The sequence below is a fragment of the Nomascus leucogenys genome, chromosome 22a (genome assembly GCF_006542625.1).
Source record: "Nomascus leucogenys isolate Asia chromosome 22a, Asia_NLE_v1, whole genome shotgun sequence".
Classification (NCBI taxonomy): Eukaryota; Metazoa; Chordata; class Mammalia; order Primates; family Hylobatidae; genus Nomascus; species Nomascus leucogenys.
This window is the reverse complement of record NC_044402.1, coordinates 91373338-91394695: the sequence shown is the minus strand read 5'-3', so window position 1 is coordinate 91394695 and position 21358 is coordinate 91373338. Positions and strand designations below refer to the sequence as shown.

The following is a 21358-nucleotide window of genomic DNA, read 5'->3' as shown; positions in this document are numbered from 1 at the left end:
TCCTTGAAGGCAGGGCACCATGAATGAATGAGTGCATGAATGAACAAACACAATCTCACACACCCTGAATATGATCCTATTGTGGAGTATATTGTTTTAGAATTCTGCCTTTGCTCTTTTATCTTAATGATGGTAATATGTTTGTAAAAGCTTTCATAGATTCCTTCCTCACCTCCTTTCCCTAAACCTCTGTTTTTATGAGTTGTTAAAGTTCCTCAAATGGGTATTTTACCATCTACAGGAATCTGATTTCTGTTATTGGGAAAAGAGTACTGTAAGTTGATTAGTTTCCCAGGCTAATCTGTAAAAGCCTGTTTATTTCATAAAGTAGAAAACCACAGAACCAAGAGTACTAAATTGAGTTAGTTCTGTAACAACAGCACAGACGGCCCTATCTCCCATAGCTTATCTCTCCTATTTTTACAATAGAAACCTCCCACTTCCAGTGTTTATGTTAATTAGGTGTTAGGTCATAATTTGAAGGTACCGATTCATTCCAGAGATAAACTTAAAATAGATTCTTTTATTTAACTTATAAAGAAGATTGTTGCTAATTCAATAGACTCTCTAATACATTGCACTTGAGACAGTGGGTGACATTTAAAAAGTATAAATGTGTCCGCGATGTCAGGGGAGATACTGGGAAGCTGCCTGACTGAGCACTCTGAAAGGATTCCTGCTCTTTCCTCTCTGTGCCCTTACTCATGCATGCTCAGAAAGTTCCATGGCCTTCACAGGTCATTTCAGTGACCAGGGCACCATGGACATCAGGACTGGAGGTGTGGGGCTGGCTTGAGATTGGCCCTTTAGAGGCGAGGGTCAAGCATAAGATCAATGTAAGGTGGGACTACCTGTAATAACTATGCTTTTTTCCCCCCAAACCAGACCAGCTCATTGCCTGTGGTGATGATTTCCAATGTCAGTCAGTTACCTAATGCTTGGGCATCCATCATTTGGTACAACGTGTCAACCAACGATTCCCAGGTAGACTCTATTTCTACCTCACCTTCTTTAATTCTACTCGATTTGTTTTATTGCCAACAAACACATCTACATCAAAACATGTGTGTGCCAGTGGGGTGTGGGGTGACAGTTGCTTTATTTCTAGTATTTCTAGTTGTGTGTTTCCTCTCATGTCATATTTAAAGTAGTATGTTCTGATATATGTGGACCCTGAGAGAGTTCTGCTAGCAAAAGTAACAGGGATTTGTTACTTCTGAGGGTCTGGTCAGCTCCCAACTATGTGCGTACCAGAGAGCTCCAGGGCCATCCTATGACTCTGTTAACTAAGCTGAAGGAAACTTCTTACCTTCCCGGCTGCTCTGGTCCCACCTTGTCCATATAGTCTCTTCTACAAAGGTAGAGAATTGGTTTCCAAGTAAGTAAGTAGAATATTCATCAATCTTGCCTAATCGTATTCTGACAGTGCACATTTTCAAGTGGATTACAGATTTCATCCATCCTAGGCTCACGCTGGGCTTTAATGCTGTCTGGTCGTTGTGACGCTGACCCAAAATTGGCCTCAAGTCACAAAGCAAGCAGTGAATAGATGCTCTTCTTCTAAGACAACCATGGAAGGGAGTGGCAAAAAAGATGAGTCAGCACTTCCCCTTGCACCCCTCCTTCAAAACCTCAGTGTGTTGTCCTGGAAACCACTAAGGTCTAGAGAAAATAGGTCAGATGTAAATAACAACATTTCTTCTTAATTCAGAGCAAATGTTCCCTCCAAAGGGAAGAATTCTTCTACTTTAGATCCCAGTAGTAAGAACAAGATCATAATGAATCAGCTCTTAGTGTTCTTTCCCTTTGATTCAATGTTCTAATAAGGAAACAATGAGGAAAATGACTCAACCCTACTCCTACTCCTTCTCCTCCTCAAGTGCCCTAGCATCTGAGACAAATTAATTGCAGAGAGGAAGACTGTGCAGGGTGCCCCAAAAAGAGCAGAACTTACCAGAGAAATCGCCCGATCTTTAAGTTGAAGGACAGCCAATGCCCCTGAGATTAAATGCTGATCCCCATTAGATCTACACATGTTCAGCTTTCTTCCAACTCCAGGGAGTAGAAGGAGTGATGGGATACTTCTCTGTCCTCCAGCCTCACAGAGCAGTGCTGCACTTAGCTTTCTTCAGCAACCTCCTTCTGTAAGAAAGGCACCAAAGTCATCACACCCATCATCCCAAATTTACATGGCTCTAGGATGAGAATCTAGAGCTATAGATAATATACAGCTCCTAAAACACAGATTCACAGCCTAGTTACAGAACCAGTCTAAACAAGTAATCCTGGTTTCTCCTCTTAATTCTATCCTGCTTTGAAACCTAAGCCCTTAGGCCTTGATTATATTCTGTGCTTTCTGGTCACTTTTCCAGGCACCATTCTCAGGTTCACAAAAAACCATCTCCCTAGAAATTCTTTCTCTTCATTCCTCCTCTTCCTATTGCCCATTCCTTGTTGGATGCTGTGTCCTCTTTTATTCCCACCTTCTGAAATATCTTGAATTGGTTCTTTTTTTTCTTGATTAATCTAAGCCCAGTTTATCTCATGTTCACAACAGCCTTCTCCAGGCACCGCACTGGATTTCTGAATTCTTCCTTTCCTCTTCCTGAAACACCTTTCTTGAGTTTCACACATCTGTTTTCCAGTAATCTGGGACAGAGTCTTATGTTTCACTATCGTTGACCCAGTTTCTGGCACAATCTCGTCTGTAGTCAATCACATAGAATAGTCTCTTATTTAGCTGGGCACAATGGTGCACACCTGTAGTTTCAGCTACTTGAGAGGCTGAGGCAAGAGAATTTCTTGAGCCCAGGAGTTCAAGTCCAGCTTGCACAACATAGTGGGATCATTTCTCTGTTTTTTTTTTTAATTATGTACAGCAAATAAGAAAAGGCTACTATGATGTCCATAAAATAGGTATTTGAGGTTAATCATAACAGTGTAAGGTCACCTTCCCTAGCCTGGGACTTTACCATTTCTAGCACTTTAGGATGATTGGTCTGGTCAAGGTAAAACTTGTGCCAACCCTATGATAAACCAATTAAATAATACGATAGAAGTTTTGTTTAGGATGAATATTGTTTTAGAAAAGAGTATCTGTCAAATTACTTTTTGGACAGTGTTAAGTACTTGCATGAGTAGACTGATACGGAAAAGTTAAAGAGATGTCAAGTGATGCTTCTGAAGAAAGATAGAGCCCTGATTATATTATACTCAAAGAACAAGGAGACTTTTAGGAAAAGACAACATCAGTCTTAAGAACAACAGAGATGAGATGATATTTTATGTTTACTTAGGTTGGCCAAAAGACTTTAAATTAGGAATCCTATATATTGAATTACAGTGTCATAAGCATAATTGTTATTGGTGGTGAATCTGTATGGATCTGCAGCAACCTCAATTCTTGCCTCCTCAGAAGAAAGAATTCAACTGAGGAGTATAGGACAGAAGGAGTGACCAAGTCAAGCTTCAGAGCAGGAGTGAAAGTTTATTAAAAAGCTTTAGAACAGTAAGAAAAGGAAGGAAAGGAAAGTACAACTTGGAAGAGGGCCAAGCGGGCAACTTGAGAAGCCAAGTGTGCAGCTTGACCTCTTGATTTGGGGTTGGCATTCTTCAGAGGCCTTGTGTTACTTCTCCCCACTCCTGAGATCTTACTGGGAAGCTGCTGAACAGTTTTAGGTGTTTTCTATTAGGAGATGCTCATTCCCTAGCACCAGCTGTGACCAATTATGACTTTAGAGAAACAGTTAACAACTGCCTGACTATCACCTAATGGTCACCCAACACTCCTAGTATGTGTGTGGGGAGAGGGGGAGACCTCTCTTGCCCTGCTCACACGTCACTAGCTACGCACTGTAAGAAAATTAACAAATCATCATCTTGACTCTATTTCAGAACTTGGTTTTCTTTAATAATCCTCCACCTGCCACATTGAGTCAACTACTGGAGGTGATGAGCTGGCAGTTTTCATCGTACGTTGGTCGTGGCCTTAATTCAGATCAACTCAATATGCTGGCAGAGAAGCTTACAGGTGAGAGCTGGTAGATAGAGAGGATTTGCCTCTGTTTTTGGCCCTCAAGCATTTTAAATAACCAGGACGCTATAACTACTATTAATAATAAAGATGATAATCATAATTTATTCAATGCCTACTATATTGCCAGGCACAGAGCTAAGTGTTATATTATTTTTAATTCTCAGGAAAGTCCTGCAAGGCTCACCTTATTCTATCAATTTTATAAATGACTGGATTGGAGTGCAGAAGTCAAGTGACTTGCCACGGCTGCATGGCTAGTACACAGCAGCACCAAGCCGCAGGCCAGACCTGTCCAGGTCTAAAGCCCCTCCCTGTCTATTCCCCACCCCAGTCTCCAGGGTATATTTCCACTAAATATGAGGTGAACCCTTAATGGTGCCTCATATGATCGTTCATATGAACGTCTCAATTGACATTAACCAACTGGAAAATGACTGATTCCTTCACCAGGTCTAGGAAATGTAATAGAAGTTTTAAACCACCTGGGCAATACTTAATTCTGCATACCAAGAAAGTTTTAGCTTTGACTGAGATTTCTAAAGTTTGCAAAATAGAGTCACTGGTACTACATGTACCAACTATAATCCAAACATTTTCTAAAAAGTCTCCAAAAGATTTGTATTTTGACAAGTCAGTGTTTAACATATTTAACACCAAAAAAAGGAGTTAAAATTAGATCTAATTAGATCTATATGCATTTCTAGTTAAATTAGGGCCAAAGATCCATTTGTGCAGAAGTAGAATCATGTGTGATTTAAGCTTGACTCACATGGTGCTGGGATGCTTGCCACTTGCACCTACTCTTGAATCAATAGGTACTTAAATACATTAGGACTTTGGAAAATATCACAAAATTTACTTAATGGAAATACATGTTTTGATCCTTATTTAATTCATAAGCAGCAATAGCATTCAATAAACATTTGTTAGCGTGACTAAAGCTTTTAAACATGTAGTATAGGTAGAAACCATATCCCTTCAGACCTTTATCAAATTATTCTTATGAGTATAACGTCCTTAAAAATTTAGATGGAAACTCTTGCATCCTTTCACTGCTCTGGATCAAAACAGCCAATGGCTACTTACTATCTAATAGATTTCTAGTCCATTCTTTCCATCTTAATAGGCAACATTCCTGGTAATCTAGCTACACCTAACTTACACAAATTTGTTTTATAATGTTCATTTACTGACATTAGGCAGCTCTTCCTGTCTCCAATATGAGCCTTGTCCATGTCCATCATGCTTTGTCCTATATTACTCTTGCTCTCTAGAGTGGCCTCCTTCATCTCCTCTGACAATTTATATTCTACCCATCCATATCCTAGATACCCACCTGCTTTCTAAAGCCATTGTTAGCTCCTCCACCAAAAAGCTTATTTTCTAGATAATAAATTTCTTAGGAGCAAGGATGATGTCTTGTATTTATACTGTACCTAGCACTCAGTACATTGCAAACCCATTATCAAGTGCTTAAGAAATGCTTGAAAGGGAAGAGGCAAAATATCTAAACTGAGCACAAAATTGAAGCATCTCATTGTCCAATGAAAAATCTCATTCTTTCCTTTCATTTCAGTCCAATCTAGCTACAGTGATGGTCACCTTACCTGGGCCAAGTTCTGCAAGGTACAAACAGTCGGGGAAACATCATTTAGATACATTTTTTTAATACAATGTTCCTTTCTAAGTCTATATTACTACCTGGGGTTTTGAGAATTTCCCAGATAATATTTTTTTTTTTTTTTGAGATGGAGTCTTGCTCTGTCACCCAGACTGGAGTGCAGTGGTGCAATCTCGGCTCACTGTAAGCTCTGCCTCCTGGGTTCATGCCATTCTCCTGCCTCAGCCTCCTGATTAGCTGGGACTACAAGCACCCGCCACCACGCCTGGCTAATTTTTTCGTATTTTTAGTAGAGATGGGGTTTCACCGTGTTAGTCAGGATGGTCTCCATCTCCTGACCTCATAATCTGCCCACCTCAGCCTCCCAAAGTGCTGGGATTACAGGCCTGAGCCACCACACCAGGCCAAGAATATTTTTTAAAGAAATTAAGGTGTTGTCCAGTTTAAAGATAATATTTTGTTGAAAATTGAACTTAAATTATTATATCAACATTATTACTTAAATAATCATTGTCTTAATGTGCTTGTTTATTCCTATAGGAACATTTACCTGGTAAATCATTTACCTTTTGGACATGGCTTGAAGCAATATTGGATCTAATTAAGAAACACATTCTTCCCCTTTGGATTGATGGGTAAGTTATAGGCTATATTTTTCATATGAGTTAATTATGTTCTTTTTTTCGGTTATTATTGGTTTTCTTCTTTCTTTTTCTCTTAAGCATGTTTAGTACCATAGAAAAAAATAGTTGCAATTTCTTATTCTTTGTGGAGTATCACTAGGTATATTAATCTATATATGAGTATTTCAGGTAAGAATAACTTTTGATTACACTCAAAACAAACTGTAGGTCTGCTCTTTGTAAATGCAATAAGTGAAAATTCAATAATGATCAGATGAAATCATGCATGTTCTATTTTTAGGTATGTCATGGGCTTTGTTAGCAAAGAGAAGGAACGGCTCTTGCTAAAGGATAAAATGCCTGGCACCTTTTTATTAAGATTCAGTGAAAGCCATCTCGGAGGAATAACTTTTACCTGGGTGGACCATTCTGAAAATGGTATATACTCATTAATGTTTATTCATGTGAAATTAGTTTTCTTAAATTTGGTTACTGGGATTTCAGTTTTTGGAAGTGTATGGTGTGTTGATCTGTTTGTGATGTATTCAGTGGGCTTGAATATTAGTAGTTGCAGTTGTCTCAGAACGGGGTACCTATGAATTCCAAAAAGTCTATTGTAGGCACAATCTATACTGTCCAGACAGCAGAAGGTCTGACATTGAAGTGACATGAACTGACAAGTCACTCCAGTGGCATGAAGATAATGTGGGCAGGGAAAAAAATGGTCACAAGGAATGTGTACAGGAACCTGTATATTTCTCCAATTTCTGTTTTTCAAGGGGAAGTGAGATTCCACTCTGTAGAACCCTACAATAAAGGCCGGTTGTCTGCTCTGCCATTCGCTGACATCCTGCGAGACTACAAAGTTATTATGGCTGAAAACATTCCTGAAAACCCTCTGAAGTACCTATATCCTGACATTCCCAAAGACAAAGCCTTCGGTAAACACTACAGCTCCCAGCCTTGCGAAGGTTAGGTTTTTCTGTTTGTTTGTTTGTTTTTTTCCTTAAGATTTTGGAAAATAACCTCATATTGGAGCAAAGTAAATGAAGCTTCCCGTTTTATTTACTCTGATTTTTGTAAGATCTAAGGGCATATGGAGGTCAAAGCCTTAGAAATGAAGTGGTATGTCAGCAGTTCCTGAAAAGGGACCGCTGGGCTTTCTAACACTAACAGAGTAATAAGCAGCTGTAACTAAACTTCACTGTGGCCATGGGGGCCTCTCACGGCCACTTGGAGAGCTTCAGTTTTCTCCTTTGTAAGACAGAAGTGGTGCAGACTTCATGTCTATGACTGGGGGAAAGGAAAAGAAAGAGGGGGTAATGATGAGAAGCTTTTAATAGTAAAACAAGTCTGTATATTGCAAAGGAACCCCGGGGTTTATAAGTTTTATATTTTTAACCTTACTGTAGTCTTATAACTCAGGGTGTTTGTTCATTTGCCAGGGATCTGTGTTTCATCCTCTCCCTCTCCCACACTCCCGCCCTACCTTTCCTGGTTGTATCCTAAGGACCTAGAACAATGTCTGGCCAAAACAGGCATTCAGTAAATATTTGTTGAATACATAAAAGAAAATTCGTTAAATTACTATGTAATTTTAAGGTACGTTTACCATTCTGTTTCTTTAATGAAAGTGTATACAATCCATAAAAATCTTCATCTATAGCACTAAATCTTTGGGCACCATCATGTAGAATATCCTACAGTTGTCACTCACAGACTTGCAGCCACCTGACTTCATGCCCTCTGAAATAAACAAAAATACAAAAGAAAATAAAATCAAACAAAACTGTGGCTTTTCAGTGACTTTCAACAACTGATAAAAATGAAATAACAAATATCAATGCAACAAATTAGGGTTGGAAAATTGGAACAAATACTAGTTCAACATGGTATACGAGAGAAGTTTGGGAAATTTTTCCAAGGTGAGGTTTGCACATGACTTACTACAGTACAATGATACTTTTGGGAACACTGACGTCTGTACTTCAAGAACGTTTGCAATCATAAGGTTCTGACTGGTGTCAATTTTAATGAAAAGAACTGGGTTATTATATCTCCCAAAACATGACTCAATCAGTCCTTATAATCAAACGTAAATGAAACGTAGAAAACAGGTAATAGAGTTGATTCTTCCCACACAGTTTAGAGGCATTAATATGTAAAGTCAGATTAGGCCTGCCAAGAGATTTGTTTTTCTCTTCTTGCACATTTTATGCTTATCTAAAAGATTGTGTCCCCTATTTAACAAAACATTTTTGTGTATCACCGAACAACTGAGTTATCTCTCTTCCTCTTATCATTGTTAATATTTTTCTAGACTCTTTTTTCCCCAGTTTTATTGATAATATTGACATTTTTTCCCCAATATTGTGCCTTTTTGTTTTCCAGTTTCAAGACCAACAGAAAGGGGTGACAAAGGTTATGTTCCTTCCGTTTTTATCCCCATCTCAACAATGTGAGTAATGTTAGTCACATGTAAAATATTTTTTATAAAAAGCTTTCCTATAGGGGATTTAAAGGTACAGCAGAGTACACATAACTGAGAACAAATCATTGTAATGTGCAACATCCCATTTCCTTTAATACATAAAGCTAGCCTTCAGGGCACACTTACCACAATCTATTGTGCCTAAAATTCTAAAATTCCCCTTTTATATGCCATATATGCCATAGTAAGTTGAGTGTTCTGATATGAAATGATGAATTAGATAACTCAGTGTCACAAATAGATGAAGCCCTAGAAATGAGTTCCTGACATAGTAAGTCACCGTAAGCTATTATTATTTTTTAATCTTTGTCCATATTGACCTTGTTATCTCTTTAAGCCGAAGTGATTCAACGGAGACATATTCTCCATCAGACCTTCTTCCCATGTCTCCAAGTGTGTATGCGGTGCTGAGAGAAAACCTGAGTCCCACAACAATTGAAACTGCAGTATGTTCCCTTTATTTTCCATTGCTGGTCAAAGGCATTTCCAATGATGCAAAGGTGGTGTGTGAATCAAAGGGGCTGAAATACTGCCTGGGTAGGGAGAAAACACATTTACTGGAACAAATTCATGAGCATAACACAAAAGGTGTCTGGATGGCCCTGCGTGTTGCTGATATTATGGGTATTGAAAGCAGACACCTTCACTTACTTAAACTGCTTTACATTCTTTCCACCAGAAACCACCAGAGGGCAAAATATTCCTATACCCTACTCAAGCACACTATCCCTACTTGCACCATGGGCCCCCTCACTCCCCACCACTCTCTACTTTAGCAAACAGCATTTATTGGTCAATATTTATAAACCTAGTATACTATTTTACTAGTTACTAGTTTACTAGTTTACTAGTTACTTACTATCTAGTAAACCCAGTTTGCTATCTTAACAGTGCAAACATCACAAATTGCAATTTTTCTTGATTATGACTTGCATTTCTAGAACCCGGAGCCTCATCAATAATATATGAATAATAGTCAATGGCATAATAATGCTCTCCTTTTCCTTTTTGAGAACAGAGTCATAATCTTTAATGCAATAATGTTATTTGGGATGCATGCTATTTGCTCTTATCCACCAATACTGTCAATGGGTTCAAACCCCCAATTTACGTGAAAGTGAACATACATCAGAATAATATAATAGAAACTTGGAGAGACCCTAAGCCTCAAAAAATTTTTTGTCTGGCTGGCTTTTAGTCCTTCTCTTGAAGATTTCCACAGATGAAAAATTCACTTTCCTTTGATAGCTTATTCTAATGTTAGTTCCCTTAAATCATCAAGTTATTTATGTCTAACTGAACATTTGCTACATTTTGCACCCATTTCCTCATTATGTTTTTGGTGGATAAACAGGCCTTTTTCTTAAAACAGTTTTCTGTCTCCTTGAAAGGTACCTTTTATTTTAGACTGATCAACCCCATTTACTTTTGCAAATACTTAGTTTAAGTATTTTAACTAGGTAATAGAAAAATTATGGAGTAATTTGTAGAAAAGAGGATGTTTATTTGCGCAAGAAATAGCGATTTATTTGCAAACCAGTAGTTTCCTCAAAGATTATTTTCATTTTTAATTTTAGATGAAGTCTCCTTATTCTGCTGAATGACAGGGTAAACTCTGACACACCAAGAAAAGAAGCAAATGAAAAAGTTTAAAGACTGTTCTTTGCCCAACAACCACATTTTATTTCTTCGGCTTTGTAAATACCAGGTTCTAGGAAATCTTTGACATCTGAAGCTCTCTTCACACTCTCGTGGCACTCCCCATTTGGGAGTGTTGTGATTGAAATGCTTGAAACCAAAGCTTCAGATAAACTTGCAAGATGAGACAACTTTAAGAAACCAGTGTTAATAACAATATTAACAGAAGACTCGCTTGCCTGTGTTTGGTTTATTTCTGATTTTGTCTCTCTGGTGTTACTTACGATTTTAGCTAGAAGATGTAAGTGTTAATGTTTCAGGGTAGGTCAAGAATAACAAAGTCATACCTACATCTCAGCAAGAAGGCCTGAGGGAAAAGCCAAATAAGCCAATCAGTATGATGAATGCTAGCAGGCATGGTGATCACAGTAGATCCAAGAGGAACGTCGTGATGGGACATTAGCAGAAATTCACGAGACATCCAGGGTTGAATTATGAAGCCTCCTTAGTGCCATGTCAACATTATTCCAACTATGGGGTTCAACAGCTGCTGGTTCCACAGGAGGAGGGATCCAGAGTCATTCCTGGTGGTATCTTGGGCAAACCGCACTGATTTTACAGGTATTGTAAGCAGACACATGGGTTAAAAAAATAATAATTAAAAAAACCTCATGAAATGAGGACTAGGAGGATGAAATGAGGACTAGGAGAATAACAACTCTGGCCTTGGGTGACTGATTTTATTCATAGGTTGCTCATTCTTCATCTCTAGAAGAGGTTAGACTATGTGGGTTCTATGATCTTTCCCAGCTCTAATAGTCTCTCTGGTCCTATGAATCCAACCTGAGACTGGGGAAAGAGGTTTAGGATGAGATATTCCGTTCCTTCAATTTTCTCTAGTAAAGAGGAAGGGTAGTTGGTTTCCTGGATAGTAATGTATGTGAATTGCAAGTCTATTTTGGTCCTTGCCTCACCCCTACTGGATGTTTAGTGGTGCCATTGCCCAGCTGCTGTCCTTAGTAATGGCATGGAGCCCTCCAGTGCTCAAGACCTGGAGAGCTCTCTATGCCTGCTGAGCCCTGGGGATGCTGCTGAATCAGTTAAGGAAGTAATGCTACTGAGGCATCTGCCATGACCAGCGGCAGAAAAATCCAGAACCAGGTTTCAAGGTGAGCCCTGACTGCAGAGTCAGAGATGGCAGCCCCCTCTGAAGGGCTCTTATTTCATTCCTTCTGCCCACTTCCTGTCCTCCAGGCAAACCAAATAGGCAGAGGCTAATGTTTGATGGAAAAGAGTTCAAAGGAAAAAAAGCTTTTACTATAACCTGCCATTTCCCTTAGAGAGATTCCATCTGAGCAATCTCATCCCACCCACATGTGCCCAACTGGCTCCTAGATTGTTCCTATGGAAAAAACTCTCCACCTGCCCCAAGGCCAGTTCCTTTACTCCTTTGTGGGCTCCTAAATGCTTTTAGGGTGGAGGCATCTGTTTGATGGAAGGGTGCATCTAACTGGAAGTGCATCCTCGCAGTCTCTACTTCTCTCCACAAAACCCAGTTTTCTAAAATTTGCCTGACACTTATGTATCAACTGGCAGCAGAATTGGATGAAATACTTTAAACTGGAGCATGACTATTACAGTTTTATCTTTAAAGAAGTAATTTCCTCCAGGAAGTGCTCTTAAATACTTGGATTTAGACAAAAAAGATTGCAGAGGCTCTTTGCTCCCTGGAATTTATCAAAAGTACAATGGATTCCTACCTATTTCATAGAAGTTTTAAAAAGCTTGTCAATATAGAGCCTGGTAGCTGAATGCCAAGGTTTTCTATGTGATCACAGTCATCATTGTTATTTGGGGGTAGCAAATGAAGGACGTCTGTAGTTCATTTTCCATAATATGGACAATGGCCATGTTATAAATTTCAATAAGTGGCTATTTTTATTTAGATTCAGAAAATCAAAACTAAATTATTGACCCCAGAGTTAAGAGTTATTTCCCAAGATTGTGAATCTTGTACTCCAAAAATCATTTTTGTGGTGGTGTCTTATTTCATTTTTTGTTGCTATAAAGGAATACCTGAGGCTAGGTAATTCATAAAGAGGTTTACTTGTTTTTGCAGAGTGCACAAGAAGCATGGAACCTGCATCTGCATATGAGGCCCTTAGGCTGCTTCTACTCATGGCAGAAGGCAAAGGGAAGCCAGTGTATGTAGAGATCACATGGCAAGAAGGGAAGCAAGAGAGAGAGAGTGGGGAGGTGCCAGGCTCTTTATAACAACCAGCTCTTAAAAGAACCAACAGAGTAAGAATTTATTCATGCCCTATACCATAGGAGGGTATTAATCTATTCATGAGTCCACCCTCATGACTCAAACACCTGCTATTAGATCTCACCTCTAACATTGGGATCAAATTTCAACATGTGATTTGGGGAGACAAACATCCAAACCATAGCATTCCTCTTCTGGCCCCCCAAAACTCACGTCTTCTTCATGTTGCAAAATATAATCATCCCTTCTCAATAGTTCCAAAAGTCTTAACTTGTTCCAGCATCAACTTCAAAATCCGAAGTCCCATCTGAGACTCAAGGCAAATTAACTGTAAAATCAAAAACAAGTTGGTTCCTTCCAAGATACAATGGTGGTACATGTATTGGATAAACAGTCCCATCCCAAAAGGGAGAAATCATTTAAAAAAAAAAAAAAGAGTAACAGCCCCCATCAAGTCCAAAACCCAGCAGGACAGATGTTAAATTTTAAAGCTCCAAAATAATCCTTGACTCCATGTCGTGCATCCTGGGTACACTGGTATGAGGAGTGGGCTCCCACAGTCTCAAGCAGCCCTACTCCCAAGGCCACTGGCTGCTCTCACAGGTTGGAGTTGAATGCCCGTGGCTTTTCCAGGCTGAGGTTGCACACTGCTGATGACTATAATTCTTGGGTCCTTGCAGCAGCAGCCCAATCCCATGGCTCCACTAGGCATTACCCCAGGGAGGACTCTCTGTGTTGGCTCTGTCCCCGCAGCAGACTTCTGCCTGGGCATCCAGGCTTTCCAATACATCCTCTGAAATCTAAGTGGAAGCTGCCAAGCCTCCATGACTTTTGCATTCTGGGCACCTGCAAACTTAATACTGTGTAGACACCAGCAAGGCTTATGGCTTATGCCCTCCAGAGCTGTGACATGACTCACACCTGGGGCCACTGAGGCCATGTGAGTCATGGCTGTGCCATCTGGAGTGGTGGGGATACAGGAAGCAGCAGACTGGTCACAGGGGAGCAGTCTCTAAGCCTGTCCTCTACCCAAAACATTCTCTCATCCTAGGATTCTGGGCCTGTGATGGAGGGGTCAGCCTCAAAGGTTTCTGAAATGCCTTCAGGGCCTTTTTCTGATCGTCTTGACTAATAACACTTGGCTCTGGTTTAGTCACACTAATCTCTTTAGCAATGGTTGCTCTGTAGCACCCTCAGATTCCTCAAACCCTTGGATTCCTTGCCTACAAATGCTCTTTCCTTCTCTATTGGCTCTCTCTATTCTCATGGCCAGGCTATGAAATTTCCAAATTTTTACGCTTTGCTCCCCTTTTAATTATAAATTCCACTTTTTAGTCATTCCTTAGCTCCCATAATTTAGCATAGGCTTTTAAAAGTAGCCACACCACTTTTTGAGTACTTTGTTGCTTAGCAATTTCTTCTGCCAGATACCCTAGGTCATCATTCTTAAGTTCAGCCTTCTATAAAGCCATAGGGCCTAGACACAATGCAGCCAAGTTCTTTGCTACTGTTTAACAAGGGTGACCTTTGCTCCAGTTTTCAGTAAGTTCTTCATTTCCATCTGAGACATCCTCAGCATGACCTTTATTGTCTATATTTCTATCAGCATTTTGGTCACAACCACTAAATCAATCTCTAAGAAGTTCCAACTGGGCACGGTGGCTCACACCTGTAATCCCAGCACTTTGGGAGGCCAAGATGGGTGCATCACGAGGTCAGGAGATCGAGACTATCCTGGCCAACATGGTGAAACCCTGTCTCTACTAAAAAATACAAAAATTAGCCAGGCGTGGTGGCGCACAGCTGTAGTCTCAGTCTTGGGAGTCTGAGGCAGGAGGATCACTTGAACCCAGGAGGCAGAGGTTGCAGTGAGCCAAAATCGTGCCCACTCCAGCCTGGCAACAGAGCGAGATTCCGTCTGAAAAAAAAAAGAAGTTCCAAACTTCTTCTGAGTCCTCCAAACTCTTCCAAACCTCTGCCCATTATTCAGTTTCAAGCCACTTTCACATTTGCAAGTATCCTTAATGCAACCCCCAGTCCTCAGTACCAATTTTCTGTCTTAGTCTGTGTTGTGTTACTTTAAAGGAATACCCAAAGCTAGCTAATTTATAAACAATAGAGCTTTATTTTGCTCATGGTTCTGCAGGCTGTACAAGAAGCATGGCACTGGTACCTGCATCTGATGAAGGCCTTAGGCTGATTCTACTTATGGAGGAAGGGGAAGGGAAGCTGGGATATGCAGAGATCACATGGTGAGAGAGGAAGCAAGGAGTAGGGAAGGCACGTGGTTTTCTTTAGCAACCAGCACTGTCAGAAACTAATAGAGTAAGAAGTCACCTCCCTGACACCCAGAGGGTGCTAATCTATTCATGGGAGATCTGCCTCCATGACCCAAACACCTCCCATTAGTTCCCACCTCCAACATTGGGATCAAATTTCAACCTGAGCTTTGGGGGGACAAACATCCAAACCATAGAAGAGGGCAATGAGGTTTTGTCAGGGGAGTCCTGGGGATACCTGTTTGGTTCAAGATAAGGTGTGCCAGATGAGCAGGAAATGCAATGGGAAGGGAGTTTGGACCATGTTTCGGCCAAATCCTACCCCAGAATATTTTTTTCTGCCATTTGTGACTTAGTCAATTCAGGCTGCTATAACAAAGTACCATAGACTGGATGGCTTATAAAACAGATTATTTCTCACAGTTCTCAGGGCTGGGAGTCTAAAATCAGGATGCCAGTATGGTCTAGTTCTGGTGAGAGCCCTCTTCCAGGTTGCAGACTGTCAATTTCTCATTGTATCACATGGTAGAAAGAGAGCTAGAGAGATCTCCAAAGTCTCTTTCATAAGGGCACTAATCCCATTCCTGAGGGCTCAGCTTCATGACCTAATCAAATCACCTCCCTGAAGCTCTACCTCCTACTACCATCACTTTGGGGACTAGCAATTCAACATATGAATTTTCAGAGGGGAACACAAACATTCAGTCCATAACAAACTAGTTGCAAATAAGCAGCATTTAATGAAATTGAAATAAAACATAGACTTAGTTTCAAAATATTAATCACATTTTCACTTCTCCTTTCACTCATCCCAGATCAATCACAGATACATATTTTGCTAATGACTTTTCAAATTTATTTTAAAGAATCACTTTAACTAATTGTTCTGATTATCAATGCCTTCATCTGTAATACACGCTGAAAGAAGGCAACTAGCCAATGACTTTCATCAAAATCTAAGGTGGCAAGAACCCCACCCCACCAAAGAATCATAAAGAATGAATATACCTCTGGCAAATTCAAGGGATTTTTCTTTACCTCATGCAGTTTGGGAGGCCCGTGCAACTCTCCACAGTAAAAGAAACAGAATTAGAGGTCAAACCATCCCAGTACTCTGCTCTAGCTGTAAACAGTCCACACTTAGCATTTGGCCTCTGTGCACACACGCTCCAATTTCTGACACAGAGTAAAGATATGTTTTTTTCCAAATTGACCAGGAACATTTATTGATTTTATTGATGCACCTTTTAAAGTCTGGCTTATTGGCATATAATTTACATACAGTAAAATTCACCCTTTTGGGTGTGTCAGCCTATGAATTCTGACAAACTCATATAGTTGTGTAACCACCACTATAAGAAGATTTCTACCAGAGCACTCACAAAGAGGGTGCCATAAAAACATGGGGAAGGACATTCTCTCTTTCCTTACAGTAAATATAAGAAACAATTTCATGCAGCTTCATATGTAGACAGAGGGCTCTACTTAAATTGGATAATTTCACTCCCTACTTAAAATTTTTGAATGGCTCATAATGCTCTGCATTAGCAGTTCTTGTCTGGGGTGTATGGACAGAATTCAAAGGGCTCATGAATTTAGATGGCAAAAGTTACAGTTTTATTTCCACTAACTTCTAACTACAGTTAATTTCCTTCAATTATATGGGCAGCAAACCATAAACCATACCACATTTATATCATATTATAATTATTAAAGTCATCTCAAAATATGGTTTATGCTAAGCACAATTTTGAAATTGCAATAATTGGACCCACTGCTAAATCCTATTATTTAATGCCATTAGTAAATAAGTGCATGGCTAGGTGCAGCAGCTCATGCCTGTAATTCCAACACTTTAGGAGGCTGAGGTGGGAGGATCACTTGAGCCTCAGGGTTTGAGACCAGTCCAGGAAACACAAGGAGACCCCATCTCTACTCAGAATATATATATATATATATATATATATATATATATAATTTTTTTTTAATTAGCCAGGTGTGGTGGTATGCACCTGTGGTCCCAGCTACTCTGGAGGCTGAGGTGAGAGGATCGCCCAGGAGGTCTCGGCTGCAGCCAACCATGCTCATGCCACTTCACTCCAGCCTGGATGACAGAGTGAGACTCTGTCTCAAAAAAAAGAAAAAAAAAAGAATCATTTATATTACTATATCACAAAGTTGGTTTTAATATATCACAAAGTTGGCTTGATATCAGTATTTCAATGTAATTGCTTTTCTTTTGAATCTTATGCATCTTATCTTATTCAACTAAAAACATTATTTTTTGAAAAACTTACAGGTTTCATCAGACTGTCAAAGAGGTCCATGTCACAAAAACTAGTTAAGAATCCCAGCTTTGGATGAAGACCACAATTCACAACAGATCTTTCCAAAGTCACATATTATTTAGTCCCCTCTTAGTCTTCAACTCATCTGTCTTCACTCCTCCCCAACAGCTTCTTATCCACCAAAACATCTGCACACAAAACTGACTACTTTCAGTTTCTTTGATGGCCCATGTTCTCTCTGCTTCCCCTGCCACGTCCTCTCAATTCTCCAACCCCATCCCATATATCCCTGCACCTGGATAATGTTCACGCATTCTTCAGGCTCTGGAAAGCCTTCCTGCCAAACACACACACATACACACACACACACGCACGCATGTGTGCGCATGGCTCAGGTCATCCCACACTTCCTCCATAGCATCCTCTACATCCCCGGCACAGTGCTTATCTCCTTTGGTGTAAATGGTATCATCTATTTTCCTCAATAGACTCTAAGCAAGCTCTGTATGTAGAGGGACCAAGACAGCCCTGCTCACAGTTATATCCCTGGAATCTAGTACAATCTGGCCCTGAATAAATATTTATTAACGTTTGGTGTTTGAACGCATCGAGAACAGTCATTAGTTCCTTCCTTTCCTTTGCTCCTTGGGCTGCCTGCAAAACTAAGCTGAAATTCTCTTCATAACAGCTCCAAACTCTAAAATCATGAAACAGCCCCCAATGTTATGCTTCATCCTGATTAACCAAAACACACTTGCTTTTGATCACATAGAGAAGACTTCCTCCCTACCTCACCCTGAACTTTCAATAGATATTGTCTAGAATTACACTGTTTATAAGCTCACTCTAACTTCCCTTTGATTCTAGGTATTATCTCATGCATGCCTAATATCCTAGACATCTACCTACTCACAGATGAACCAAGTGTTCCTGAAATTTCCCCTAAACTCTCCATTGCACTCAAGGGGATTACTACTACTGCCCCTAGTAAAAGTCCTCCACAAAGAATGGCATGAACCCGGGAGGCGGAGCTTGCAGTGAGCCGAGATGGCGCCACTGCACTCCAGGCTGGCCGACAGAGCAAGACTCCGTCTCAAAAAAAAAAAACAAACAAACAAACAAAAAAAGCCCTCCACAACACTCTTATGTCAGGCTTGACAGTCATCCTCTTAGACATCTCACAGACTGCTGCAAACGGAAAGAACTCTGCCGTCCAAAGAGGGCAGAGAGAGGGGAGAAGTTGGAAGGGGTGTGAAGGAGTAGAGAGCTCTCATTAAAAATCCTTTAGGGAAGTTTTTTGTGCTATGCATGCTCATTATTCTCTTCCCCCCTCAATTGTGGCTCCACAGGTCTTAGAGCCAGTGCTGAGATCTGAATGGCTGAATTAACCTGTGATTCCTGATCTCAGTGTTGGTCAGTGACATTCATTTACTCATTCAAAAAATATTTTCGAAATATTTGAAAATGCCTGTATCAGGCATTGCTTTGCTTAACCAGGGTTTCTGAACCACAAGACACAGAAAGTGATTTGCTTGACGATTTTCTCAGTTCTCCCAGGGATGGCATACAGTGACATTCTAGATATACAGGAGAGCAGGGAATTCATTACACACATGGATACCCTGGGGGATTAGACTGAATTGTCTCATGGAATACTGGATGGAAAAGGCTGTAACACAGAACAAAGTCCCTCCTGTTGTGAACTTACACACTGGTGAGGAGAGATGAAAACAGACAAATAATAAACAGGGATAGGTTTAGGAAGTGTTATGAGGATTGCAAGTGTGATACAGTCACTGGAAGAAGCAATCAGTGAGGGTGTCTTTGAGGAGATGATGACTGAGCTGAGACCTAGAGAATGGGAAGGAGGCAGTCCATGAACAAGTCAGGAAAACAGCATCCCAAAAGACCAGTGTATGTATGCATAGGACTCAGGCAGGTAAAAACTTGGGGTATCTGAGGAACAGAAAGAGGCCAAGGGGATTGAGGGTAGCCTAATGAAATATGGGGAGAGTGAGATAAGATGAGTAAGAGGGGTAGGTGAGCCCAAATTGGCAGGCCCTATGGGGAACGCTAAGGACCCTGGATTCTTATTGCAAATTGAAGCCAGCAGAGGCTTTTAAACAGGTGAGCGGTGTTATAAAATTTGTTTCTTCATTTAAGTGAACATCGAACAAGGTTGCTATACAAGAAATACCCCCAAATTCCCCACCTAGGTCTGGCTTCCACAGGGCAGGCACTCAGAAGGGCTCCATGCTCTCCTGTTGCCTTCTTGAAATTCTTCATTAGTTTTGAGTAAGGGACCCCACATTTTCATTTTGCAACGGGCCCTCCCTGCAAATTACATAGCTGGTCCTGTTCTAACAGGGGAAAATAAACGTCTATTTGCATAGCAGGACTCTGTACCTTAGGGTCTTGTTTGTGTGCAGCCATTGTGGGGGCTGGTCCTCACTCTCACAAGAGGCTGGAGGTTGGGGCCCAATGAGGTAGGCCCTTTCACACACTGGAGGTTCTAGGTGGGTGCCGAGTTCACCCTAAGAAGGTAGAGCCCCTTAAGAGTAGGCGAGCAGAGCCCAAAGAAAGTCTCGTGCCTCCTAGAACCATTGGGTAAGTCAGACGTTACACAAAACTGTTTTCCTCGGCCAGCCGAACTTTCGAAATCATTGTCCAGTGACTAAGCGTTCTCCATTATACTTCTCCCACGTTCCTTCTGCTATAATCACCATAAATGAGAAGGCACGGGGGCGAGAAGACCCCAGAAGAAAGAGGCAAGCCCCTTGCAGACCGAGTCTAAGGACGCCTACAGAAACTGCCAGACCCCAACCTCTGGTTCAAGGGCAGCTACCTAGGCTGGCTGAGGGTCAGAGTTTACCAGACAGGACAAGATCTGAGTTAGTGCAAGTGCAAACTGTGTAGATAGCGAAGTGAAGCGGGTAAAAGAAACCTTTTCAGGACAAGGAAAGAAACGGTGGAAGTGCAGGGGTAAGGTTTCCAGCACCTCAGGTGCAGAAATCAGGACCCGTTTCCCTCCCTCCCTCTAAGGTGAAATGGTAGCCACCCGCACCTCCGCCTTCCGTCATGTGCAGAGCTAACACTCGCGCGTGCGGGCCGCGTGGACCGGCCTCTCTGGGATCTCTGGGATCCCGTCCCGCAAGCCGATCTGCAGCCCCAGGGCGAGCCTGCTAGCAGGGCGCCCGTCGCCAGAGGGAAACCGCCGGGAGAAAGCGGGCTGCCGGAAAGCCCCGCTGCGCCTGCGTACTGCTCCCGCAGGCTCTAACTTTCGCTTCTCGGTTTCCTCTCAATCCCACTCCTTCTCGCTCCCGGGCAGTTTCCCCGAAAGCACGTGGGGCGGCTCTTCCGAGCACTCACGTCCCTCCCGCCGCGCACGCCGGGCCAGCTGTTTCCGAAGCGGTTCAAACTGCACCGCGCAAAGCCACGGGCGTGGGCGGGCCCGGGCTGCTCTCCCTGCGTTCGGAAAGCCAGGGCTCCAAAGCGTTCCTGAGCGGTTTTTGACCACGAATGTGATAGTGCTCATGGTAAACACTGAAAATAAATTACATAGACGTAACATACTACCCAGACACATTAGCATTTTAGAATATTTTTCCTTTCTCCCTCTCTGTTTCCATCTATTTACATTTCTATGTATTATTACAATAATAGGATAATACTGTCTATGTTTTCTTTCCGTCATTTTCATTTAATTTTATACGTGGATATTTTCCAATGTGAAATTAAATAGTCTTTGAAAGCCTAACTTTGATATTCTACTATATGAATTGTGCTTTAACTGTCAGTTAGAAAATTCAGTTTCTGATTTTTCACTATTATAAATGAATCTGCTATGAACATCATTCTGCGTAAATCTTTCATCTATATCTGAACACTTCCTTATAGCAGATTTCTGTAAGTTCAAGAATATTATAAAAACTTCTAAAAAAAAGATTGTGTTCCCTACATTATAATCGTCAATATAATTCTGGTCGATGTGTTATTTTTCCTTCATGTAAAGAACACAGCTTGCTTGCATATGGCCATTTTCCTAAAAGTATTAATAGCTTTCCTCCATATTGGGATGAAATAGGTCATGTACATACTGCAGTTTTGTTCAAA

General features: G+C 40.9%; 1 protein-coding gene and 1 long non-coding RNA gene across 2 annotated transcripts in view; one reads left to right on the top strand and one right to left on the bottom strand.

Moving 5' to 3' along the window:
• The window catches only part of STAT4 (signal transducer and activator of transcription 4), a 150092-nt gene extending 139453 nt beyond the window's left edge, over window positions 1-10639 (top strand). Inside the window, exons 17-25 of the mRNA XM_030803606.1 lie at window positions 886-984; window positions 3895-4030; window positions 5613-5662; window positions 6198-6292; window positions 6582-6718; window positions 7060-7251; window positions 8672-8738; window positions 9109-9217; window positions 10349-10639. Coding sequence (XP_030659466.1) covers window positions 886-984; window positions 3895-4030; window positions 5613-5662; window positions 6198-6292; window positions 6582-6718; window positions 7060-7251; window positions 8672-8738; window positions 9109-9217; window positions 10349-10375 — 912 coding nt within the window. The 3' untranslated portion in view covers window positions 10376-10639. The remainder of the gene's footprint in view (window positions 1-885; window positions 985-3894; window positions 4031-5612; window positions 5663-6197; window positions 6293-6581; window positions 6719-7059; window positions 7252-8671; window positions 8739-9108; window positions 9218-10348) is intronic.
• On the bottom strand, window positions 7884-19487 carry LOC115832459. The gene is made up of 3 exons (XR_004027968.1): window positions 19458-19487; window positions 9092-9304; window positions 7884-8026 (listed from the first exon to the last, which is right to left on the bottom strand). It is a non-coding gene; the product is annotated as an uncharacterized LOC115832459 (long non-coding RNA).
• Between the last annotated feature and the right edge of the window lie 1871 nt (window positions 19488-21358).